General features: G+C 52.9%; 1 protein-coding gene across 2 annotated transcripts; it reads left to right on the top strand.

Annotated features, from left to right (window-relative positions):
- Positions 1 to 3,735: 3,735 nt before the first annotated feature.
- On the top strand, positions 3,736 to 9,394 carry RGS16 (regulator of G protein signaling 16). Of its 2 annotated transcripts, none has more exons than XM_081120655.1 (5): positions 3,736 to 3,903; positions 4,707 to 4,817; positions 5,555 to 5,616; positions 5,903 to 6,069; positions 7,498 to 9,394. In XM_081120655.1, the coding sequence occupies exons 1-5, from the start codon at positions 3,860 to 3,862 to the stop codon at positions 7,717 to 7,719; spliced, it is 606 nt and encodes a 201-aa protein (XP_080976781.1). In that variant the 5' UTR covers positions 3,736 to 3,859; the 3' UTR covers positions 7,720 to 9,394. The 2 variants fall into 2 exon arrangements, with proteins under 2 accessions (XP_080976781.1, XP_080976780.1); XM_081120654.1 differs by having other exon boundaries at positions 3,738 to 3,903; positions 5,552 to 5,616.
- The last annotated feature ends 510 nt before the right edge of the window (positions 9,395 to 9,904 follow it).

Below are 9,904 nucleotides of genomic sequence, written 5' to 3'. Positions count from 1 at the left end.
GGGGGGCATTTCCCACACCCAGGCTGAACTCAGTCAACTTCCCCCATGGCTTTGTCACAGCCAGTGGGGAAATGGCCACCAGGGACTATTTCAGTCTTCAGGAGGTGATCTCTCCCTCCTCACTCCATAAGCCTGAGTGCCAATGCCTGTGTCAGGAATTCCTACGTCTTTCTGCACCTTTCCTATGCCTCCAAACTACAGGCTCTTCCTTGCTGCTTGTCTCGCTTGAAGATGCTCCTTCCTATGTCCATCATGTTCCATGGCTCTCAAACCTTCTCACTTCCCAACCCCACTCCCCCTTTTTTTTTTTTTTAAACACTGGGACCCTGTCTGGTCCCTCCCTTCCCTGGACATCTGTTGCAAGGCCAAGCAATGGTTTCTTTTCACCACTATCCCCCATGTTAGTTCCTCAGCTTGATTATAAGGTCAGTGAAGGCAGGAAAGAGCCTGAAAGGCTGCTGTCTCTCCCACTGACTTGAGAACATAGTAAATCCGTAATAAATATTTATTGGTAGGTTGATTGAATTTAGAAGATCTAGACCAATGTGGGGATTGTCTGTGCTAAATCAAAAGTCAAGGAAGTGTTTTCATTTCCCCAACCATTTTCAGCACAGGTCCCATTTAGACTTCTGCTTTGGTGGGAAGGGTGGGGCTGGGGGGTCAGAGGGCCTGAAGGAGATGGAAAGCAATGTGGCTGGGTCATTGTGAGATGTTTAATCCTGACCCCAGAAGACCCAGGCAGCAGAGCTGTGTTCCCCACACCCTCCATCAAAGAAAACGCAGCTGCGCTGAGAGTGCTGGGCAAGAAATGAGGTCAGGTTCTGTCAAAGCCAGTGCAATTCACAGGTGAGCTCATCTTTCTGGCTTTACAGCAACTGTCCAGTCATTACCGAAATTGCGGTTATGAACTGACCAACCTGCTGGGAAGAGAATTTGGGATACATTACGAACTTCAAAAAGTTTCTGCCAGGAAACTGAAGGTAACCATGGCCACGGGGAGGGCTCTTCACCTTGAGCAGGGAGCTTTGTGCTCGCGGATCGGATTTGCTGTTCTGTATTCTGAGCATCCTCCCCTTTGTCTCTTTCGCTTTCTCTGTCAAATGGGAGAAAGAACTAACTCAGGAATCTGGAGAGCTATGGCCCCGGTTTCAGCTGGTTTCAGTTCCAGAGCACTTAACTGAGGGTACCCCAGGCTTTGCCGTTTTATTGTCTGCAGAATGGGAAACAGAATCTGGCCCAGCGACAGGGAAACAGAAAGGAAGGGCAGGTTTGCGGATGGTTTCTGCATAATCCTGATTATTGTAGTCATGTGGTCATGTCTACGCTCATGACTACGTGGTGCTACTGAGGGTTTCATCCATCCATAAACTCACTTTTGTCCCTTTCAGAACAGCTGTCCCGGACACACCCGCACGCCCACCTGGCAGTCCCAGGTGAAACAACAGCCCTCACCTCGGCTGACAGAGTCCTCCAGAGGACGCCTGCTGATGGGCTGGGGGGCAGTGTCCCTGTGTGCCTGAAGGACTGTGCTGAGAAACACATGCTCAGAAAGACATACAGCCATTGCCTGGTTGCATGCCACCGCCCCCTCCCAACCCTTGCCCATCTCCTGCCCCACAGGGATCCAGCCCTGGAATTGTGAGAAAGTTACACAAGAGCCCAGGTCTGCGAGAAGGGGGTGAGGGTGGATGCTGGCCGCTGAGATGGTGCTGCCCATTGTGAGCTGCCGCTGTGCCTGCCCCTGAGCTCCACTAGCCAACCCCCTAACCAACCTGGAGGCTGGGGAAGTTTAGACTCTGGCTCCTCAGAGGGCACTGTGTTTTGACTAACTGGCTCCTCTCCTGCAGACCCTGGATAACGAGGGGGTCAGCTTTCACAGGTAAAGCCACACATTGTTCTGATCTGGGCATCTTGCTCTAGCAGTGCCTCCAGGACCCCCTCACAGGCCTTCCTCTCCTCCCCGCTCTGTGCTTTTCCCCTTTCCTCCCCCAACCAGCTTTTCTGGGCCTTCTCATTGAGCTCTCTCAGGTGGGGAACTATTTCTCCTCTTGTTTCTCTTTTTTCTGACCCTTTACGTCCAGGCCTTGCTGAGGAATAGCAACTCTTATGCCCCCTTATGAAATAAAAACCTAAATTCCAAGAGACACAAAACTCACTACTTACTTTTCCTTACTGTCCGGCAACCCCCGCGTTAAGTAAAACTGAGCACTAACATTTATTGAGTGCTGACTGTGTGCTGGGCACTGTTCTTGGTGCTGTGGCATGCCGCCCAAGTCCCCTCTTTGGGACCAAGGCCCTCATCCCCCTCACCCCAGAGTGTTGTGGGCTGTAGGCTCACATGCAGCGGCCTCTCTCTGAGTTCCCCTTGACAGGGAGAGATGCCTTGTTTAATATAAGGCCATCTCTTGGGGCAACTGCATCCAATGAAAGGTTGATGTGGGGCTATTTGTCCCCATGCTTCGATGGGGGACAGCATCAAGGGGCTGTCCCACTGGTAGCATTCATCTCCTCCCTCTGCCCAACCCAGCTTCCCTCACTCCCTCTCAGTTCCGGGAACTCTCCCCAGCAAAGTCTCTGCCTCAGAGGAACTGAATTTCCTGTTTCCTGGGAAACTAAAACTAAGAATTGGCTTATTTACACCTCACACCCATCTCATGAAGTATATGTGTCATGTTCTCTACTTAGAGACCGGAAAACAAGGCACACAAAAGCTAAGAGGCTTGCCCAAGGTCTTCCACCAGTAAATGGTGGAGCCCTGATTTGCAGCCAGGATCTGCTGTAGACTCCACACAGGCAACCTCGAAAGCAACCTCTAGGTAGCAATCCCGGAGGGAACTGAGGGGCAAGGAGAGAGGTGGTGCCTCTCGCCTCGATGGGACGGTGAGGCCAGAGACAGGGAAGACATTTATCACGTTTATCTCAGAGATTGGGGCACTAAGCTGCTTATTTCCAGGATCATTCATCCTTTACAGAGACGGTGAGGTTCTAATTTTTTTTAGGGGGAAGCAGTGGGAAAAGCATAGTAAATTCATACTTAAATTCTGGTACAACGCTTAGGTTGAATAACTTGCTCCGAGTTACACAGTAAGTCTTAGCAAAGGGGCCTAATACATAGACGCTCAATCAAGTCCCCACCTATTCCCAACTCGATGATCTCAGGCAAGTCTCTTTAACCTTCTGACTCGGTTTCTTCATTTATAAAATAAAGGCGGTGATGAGATGGTTATAGATGAAGGGCTTACTTAGCCCCGTGGCCGTCGGGTGGGAGCACAGCAGATGGGAGTTATCAGTATAATCACCATGCTGTCCTGCTCGGGGCTGCATTTCAGGAACGAACAGGCTCAGGCTGTGATCCCCGCCATGCGCGCCTCCCAGGCCCTTCACCCCGCTATGGGAACCCTCCAGTGCCTCTGAGTTGGTCTCCAGCTTGTGCTAGAGGCCGGCGGGTTTTTTTCCCTGCTAAGTGGGTGTCGCGTCTCATCTCCGTGTCACTTCCCCGCGGGGCGCTGGCGTCTGCCGGGAGGAGGGCAGCCCCTCGCGCTCCCCGGGGTGAAGTTTGCACGCGGGTGGGCGGGGCGCAGCCCCGGGGGGCGGGGCGCCGCGCGGGCTCGGCTCCCGGGCCCCGCCCCCGCCTCGCCGGCGCTCAGCCGCGCTCTCGGATTGGTTGGCGGCGGGCAGTCGGCTCCGCCCCCTCCGAGGGAATAAAAGCCGCGCGCCCGCCGGCTGGGAGCGTGCAGCCCGACCACTGGACCCCGCAGACCCGCGTCAGCTGCGGCGGATCCCCCGCCCCTCGCGCTCCCCGTGCCCGCTGGAGCCCGCCACCCTTCTCCCCACCACGTGCTGCCCCGAACCCGCAGCCATGTGCCGGACGCTGTCCGCCTTCCCCACCACCTGCCTGGAGAGGTAAGAGGAGCTTGTCCAGCTGCCCGGGGAGGTGGGGCGGCCGGCTGGGGGGCCGGGGTGGGCGGGATGACAGGGTGCTGCTGACGGCACGGAGAGGCGGAGGCCGCCCTGGTGCCACATGCCCAGCCGCTTCCCTTAGAGTCTCAGACAAGAGCCCGAGCAAGAAAAGGGAGAATGAAAAAGAGGGACCGCAGCTCACTGTGGTTCTCCACCCGCTGATCAATGTCAGGCCTTCTCGGGTGGCCTGCCCAAGACCGTGCTGGCATCACCAGGCCCAGGGGTCCCCCTCAGTTTCTTAAGCGCTTGGCTTTCGTTTCACAGCCCAGCTCTCAGGGCATGGCCTCCTCTGGCCCTGGGAAGGCAGGGAGGTGTTTTTCAAGTCCCCCCCTTGAGGGATGCGCCCCCTTCCCAGGGAGCTACTCGGCCGCCTCCTATCCTTGCTGGAGCTGGTGGCCGGGAAGGAAAAGGTAAAGGTGAGGAATCAGTTTCCACGCAGTTCCAGAAATATTCAGTGCCAGCCTAGAGGGTGAGAGCAGTGTGACTTGAGTGTCTGAAGGGCTGTAAACTCAGAAAGTGTAAGATCTCCCGAGGCACAGCACAAACATTGCTTTCATTGTTTGGGGGTTTCATGATCCTAAGGAGAGAAGTAAAGTTTAGGCCGTGGGAAGAGCCCAGGGTTCCCAGGGACCCCCGAGGCTGGAATTTGGGTGGCGCCATCCTGAGCTCCTCCGAGACCCCATAACCCCCTCTGCCCCGGCTGAGCAAATGGAGAGTTCCTTATATGCCCATGCTTTGTCTTCCAGAGCCAAAGAATTCAAGACACGGCTGGGGATCTTTCTTCACAAATCAGACCTCAGCTCCGATACTGGGAATGTTGGCAAGTTCGAGTGGAACAGTAAACACAGCAAAGAGAGGTAAGTCCTGCTGACCAGCCTAGGGCCCCTAGAGGAGACAGAGCCAGGTTTGGGGAAGGAGAAACTAGGACGTGCTAGGGTGGACCTTGGTGACCCCTTCCTGGAGATTTTAGTGGGGCTTCTTGAGAGTCTGCTCTGGCTGCTTGGCTAATGAATGGATGGGTGGCTCCAGGGTTCCAAGCCTGCTAACAAATGAATGTACCCAGGGCCTGAATGTCTAGTTACCAGACTCTCCCACCTGGAGATGTCATTGCCCATGCAACCAGGGCTAGGACAGGGTCCAAGACCACTTGAGGTTTTTAATCAATGGCTCTACTTCCACTAGTACGCACCTTGCCTAGAAGCCTTTTCATATTGAACGTCAACTGTCCCAGGTGCTGTGCTAGGCTCTGGGGTTCTGGGTGACATACCTTTTACTCCCAAGGCCCTTATTTCCTTGGGGAAGAATACAAAACAATGCTCTGAGAGGGGAAAAGAAAGAATTTTGGACAACGAAGAGACAGTCTTAGAAGATATTTACTGAGGGTCAAAAGGTGCCTGGGTTTGGTTCCTAGTTACTGACTTGTCCTCTAGAAAGCACTGCTGTTTCCCCTAACAACTCCATTAATCACCAAGCAAGCCTTTGCTATGGGAATTATGCAACTCTCATCAGCATTCTGGCTAGGATTTGTGCTATGCATTCATTTGTTGATTTTTTTCTTTAAATTAAAATCTTGGCCTTTTTGTTTTTTAAGCAGAAACTTCTCAGAAGATGTGCTGGGCTGGAGAGAGTCGTTCGACTTGCTGCTGAGCAGTAAAAGTGAGTAGGACCCTGTTGTGTGTGTCTGTGGATGGCACGTGTGTGCTCATGTGCTTGGGAGCCAGCCTGAAGGATGCTGAAAGCGCGGGCAAGATAATAGTAGTAGTAATAATAATAATAATGATCCCCTAGTGTGCCAGCCTCTATTCAAATACAAAGGCAGGTCCTTGTTTGAGAAAATTGCGTCCTAAAAATAGAGCTATTAACTGCAATTGCTGTCTTTTCTTCTTTTATTCCCTGCTGTTCCTCAGTCTGACCAGTCTCTTCCTTTCTCCCTCCAACCCAGATGGGGTGGCTGCCTTCCACGCTTTCCTAAAGACGGAGTTCAGCGAGGAGAACCTGGAGTTCTGGCTGGCCTGCGAGGAGTTCAAGAAGATCCGGTCCGCCAGCAAGCTGGCCTCCCGGGCTCAGAGGATCTTTGAGGAGTTCATCTGCAACGAAGCCCCAAAAGAGGTCAGAGCCCGGATATGTCCCATGGATCCTCCAGACCCTGCCTGCTCCTTCCCCGCTGAGCATGAGGGTGCGGGGGTCCAGCAGGTGAAGGACTGAGTTTGGAAGTAGAGTGGCCTTACTTGGCAAGGGGGTGAGTAGGCTTCTGTGGCTGGAGCCTAGGGAAATCAGGCTTCATGCCACCCTTGGGAGCCATTACCCTCAGAGTCACCCGTGGGGTCAGAGGGGTTGGCAGATGTTTTGGCTTCTGGTCATATCCGCTGTTGCAGACAAAGGCCTTTTTCGAGGCCCAAGTCACTTACACAGCTGTGGAGGCAGCTCACTGTAGGGACCATGTGTAACCTGCCTCGCCCCCGGCTGACCTGCCTCAGATGGGCAGCTCTGTGGTCAGTGAACTTGCAGCCTTCCCTCTGGCCTCCACGCAGGGCACCTGCATTTGATAAAGACCATGGGGCCACCTAGTGGAGAGATGATAGCAATGCTTTGCTTTGTGCCATAGTTTCTACTTTATTTTCTGAGCACTTTTATTTACTCCACATTATTCCGTAAAGATTTATTGAGCACCAAATCCATGCCAGGTCCTGTTAGAGTCATTGGGAATAGAGCAGTGAACAAAATGAAGCCCCTACCCTAGGGGGAGAAAATGCCAGCAACAATCAAACAAACACGTTTTCCAGGGTGTGGTCCATCCTCAGATAAACAAAAGCAGGATACTGGCAGGAGTTGAGGGGAAAGGTGGTGAAGTGAGAGGTGGGCCGCTCAATATGGTGACATATGACCAAAGATATGAAAGAGTTGTGGGAGGAAAGAACATCTAACACAGGAAAAGGAAAGTGCAAAGGCCAGAGAGTGTTGTCATCACAGACCAGCAAGGGGGTCTGTGGGGCAGGGAAAGTGAGGGAGAGAGTAGGAGACGAAGTCACGCAGGTAGCAGATGGCCAGGGGTGGGTCCAGGTAGCCGTGTGGGCCCAGCATGCTCTTTGGCTTTTCCGCTGAGTGACATGGGAAGACAAGAGTTGCTACCAAACTGACTTGGGGTTTGAAAAGTTCAGTCTGGCTGCTGAGCGGAGAACAGACCACAGGGGTGAGGGAGAAAGGGGAGACCTGTTGGCAGGCTCTGGCACTCATCTAGGAGTGGTGACTGGACCCAGGGTTGTTACAGAGGAAGGGGAGAAAAGGGGTTGCATTTGTAGACAGCCTTAAGAATTCTGAGAGATTGGAGGGCAGACACTGGATCGGACGTGGGGACAGGCCCAGAGTTGAAAGCCACTTAATAATGGACTCAGGAGACCCCAGGTTCCTAGCTCAGAATCCAGGGCTCCTTCCACTGCCCCACCTGCCAGTCCTTCCTCTCTCTGCCTGCTGGACCCGTCGCTGTGCCCCCCCCCCCCCAGGCCCCACTCACCTATGTGCTTGCCTTCCTTTCCACAGGTGAACATAGACCATGAGACCAGGGAGCTGACCAGGATGAACCTGCAGGCTGCCACGGCCACATGCTTCGATGTGGCTCAGGGTAAGACACGCACCCTGATGGAGAAGGACTCCTACCCGCGCTTCCTGAAGTCACCCGCTTACCAGGACCTGGCTGCCCAAGCCTCGTCCACCACCGCCTCTCCGTCCAGCTGCAGCCCGGCAGAGCCCGTGCACACCTGAGCTCATGGCAGTGAGGAGCCAGCCGGGAAGGGAGGTTGAGTCACCCAGCCCTGAGGCAGCTGCCCCTGTGTGGGAGGCAGGTTCTGCAGAGCAAACAAGAGGACAGTGAAGGAAAAAGCTGTTTTTGTTTTGGAAGCAACAGCCTCTCCTCCAGATCCTGTGGGACTAAACTTCATGCATGAGAGGGTCGCCCCACTCCCAGGACTCGTGGATGGGGGCTGAAGTTCACTGTTGTGCGGCACTCTCTGGGCAAAAGCGTGGTGGTGCAAGAGTTATCGTTAGCTCTTGACAGCTCTCAACAGCGCAAGAAAAAGTCCAGGGTGGTTTGGGAAATGTAAATAAAGGGAAACTCAAAAATGAGAGGGAAGACAGCCAGATCAGCTGCTTTGCCTGTTGAACAGCTGGCTGATCACATCCTGTTTTCCTCTTTCCCAGACTGTGCTGGGCACAGGAGGGAGCCCTGGATGTGGACCCCTCCTATTCCGTCCACCTCACCTGCCTTTGGGCTGCTTGAGGGCCCCTTAGCTTGTACTTTTTAACACTCCTGTGTCCAGCCTCAGTCTTTTCAAGGCTAGGGAGCCAATGTGATACATGCCCCAACTGAGATTTTTATACCTCAAAAACTGGCTTTTCAGTCCCTTTCCAAGTCAGCAGAGAGCCCTGAAAAGAAGCCGTCTCGCTTATGTGAAGTCAATCTTGGTGCTCTTGGTGACCTTGTATGTGGCCCCCGACCTTGTGTTTGCAACAGGGTCCACCTGTGAGCAGGGCCTGATGAGGGCCTCTTGCTGGGATATGCCATCTCAGCTCGGTTCCACCCTTGAGCGTGGGGCCCCCGAGGAGAAAGGTGTGGGACCTCTCGGTGAGTAGCTGGTCAGCTCTCATGCCCAGCAGTGTGCAGAGAGGGAGAAAGCGATCATAAGAAATAAATCTCTTGACAGTTCCTGAAAGTCCTACTTAAATCAAGCCAATATTTTTTTTTTCTGTGAGTATGAGAATGGGGAAAAGAAGCACCCCAGGGTGGAAGGGGAGCCTCATGTTTCCTTCCCGTGGGTGCGAGGTGCACTAATGAATGTTGGGGGAGATGGGGCAGGGACCACGATGATCCTTGGGCAGACCCAGAAGATGGGAGTGGACTTGGGGAGAGAAGCTGCTTGGAAGAGCAGGACTGGGGAAATCAGAACCTGCCTGTCACCTCAGGGCATCACTGAACAAATTTTCTGAGTTGGGACCTGTGCACGAACCCAGGCTGGGGAGGTGAATGAACCAGGTGGCCCCTTGTGCCCCAGGAAAATCAACCGTGTTCTCGCTGTACTGTGAGCTCCTCCAGGAGACAATTATTTAAGTTATAATGTATTGTTGGTTTTGTGACAACTGTCATAGCATGTTATTTATGTTACTGTTGGTGTTATTGCTATTGTTATTTATTATTATAACTTTAGTTTGCCTCGACCTGAGAATCTCAACAGGAGCTGGCAGCCTGTCTCCCTCTCCCCGCCAGGCTCTACCTCTGAACGTGCTGGGAATCTCTTAGCGCCTGTCGGGAACTCCTCACTGTTGAAATATTTATTTATTGTTGACAACTGGAGCTGGTTTCTGAGATACGAATGATGTACTCAATCCCTGTTTTTCCTGTTTCAGCATGTTATATTCTTGTAAAATAAAAATAAAACCCCAATATGAGATCCTGTCTTCAAGGGCTGTGTGATCAGGGGGAATGGGAAAGACGAGTCTTGTGGTGGAGAGTCCTGTGGCCTCTGGACGTTCCCCAGGACAGATGGGTGAGCTTCCCTGTCACAGGCGGAGGCACAAGTGATGAAAGACCCATGCTTGGCTGGAAACTGGCGGAACAGAAGAGGGGGATAGGTTCTAATGGTGGCCACCATGATTGATGATGGACTTGTGTTGGGCTTTTGTGTCATGCTGATTGGTCTCAGCTCAGCCTGCTGTCATTTTAGAGCCCATATCCTTTGTCCACCGAATGGAGACAGAGCAGCCATTACCAATTCTGCCTGTAATAGCACAACAGGCCCTTCCCCTCGGTCACGTAGCCAGATGTTATCAAGTGGTGATGACTGTGGCATTTTTACTTTTGCCCATTTTCCATTTGCATGAGTATTTTACAATTTCATACAAAGTCAAATTAGTATTCTTGAATAATTTCAGAGAAGTCTCTGAGATGAGCTAG

This window comes from Miniopterus schreibersii, assembly GCF_964146895.1.
Source record: "Miniopterus schreibersii genome assembly, chromosome: 19".
Lineage (NCBI taxonomy): Eukaryota > Metazoa > Chordata > Mammalia > Chiroptera > Miniopteridae > Miniopterus > Miniopterus schreibersii.
The sequence above is the reverse complement of the archived record's forward strand: the minus strand, read 5'-3'. Positions and strand labels throughout refer to the sequence as shown.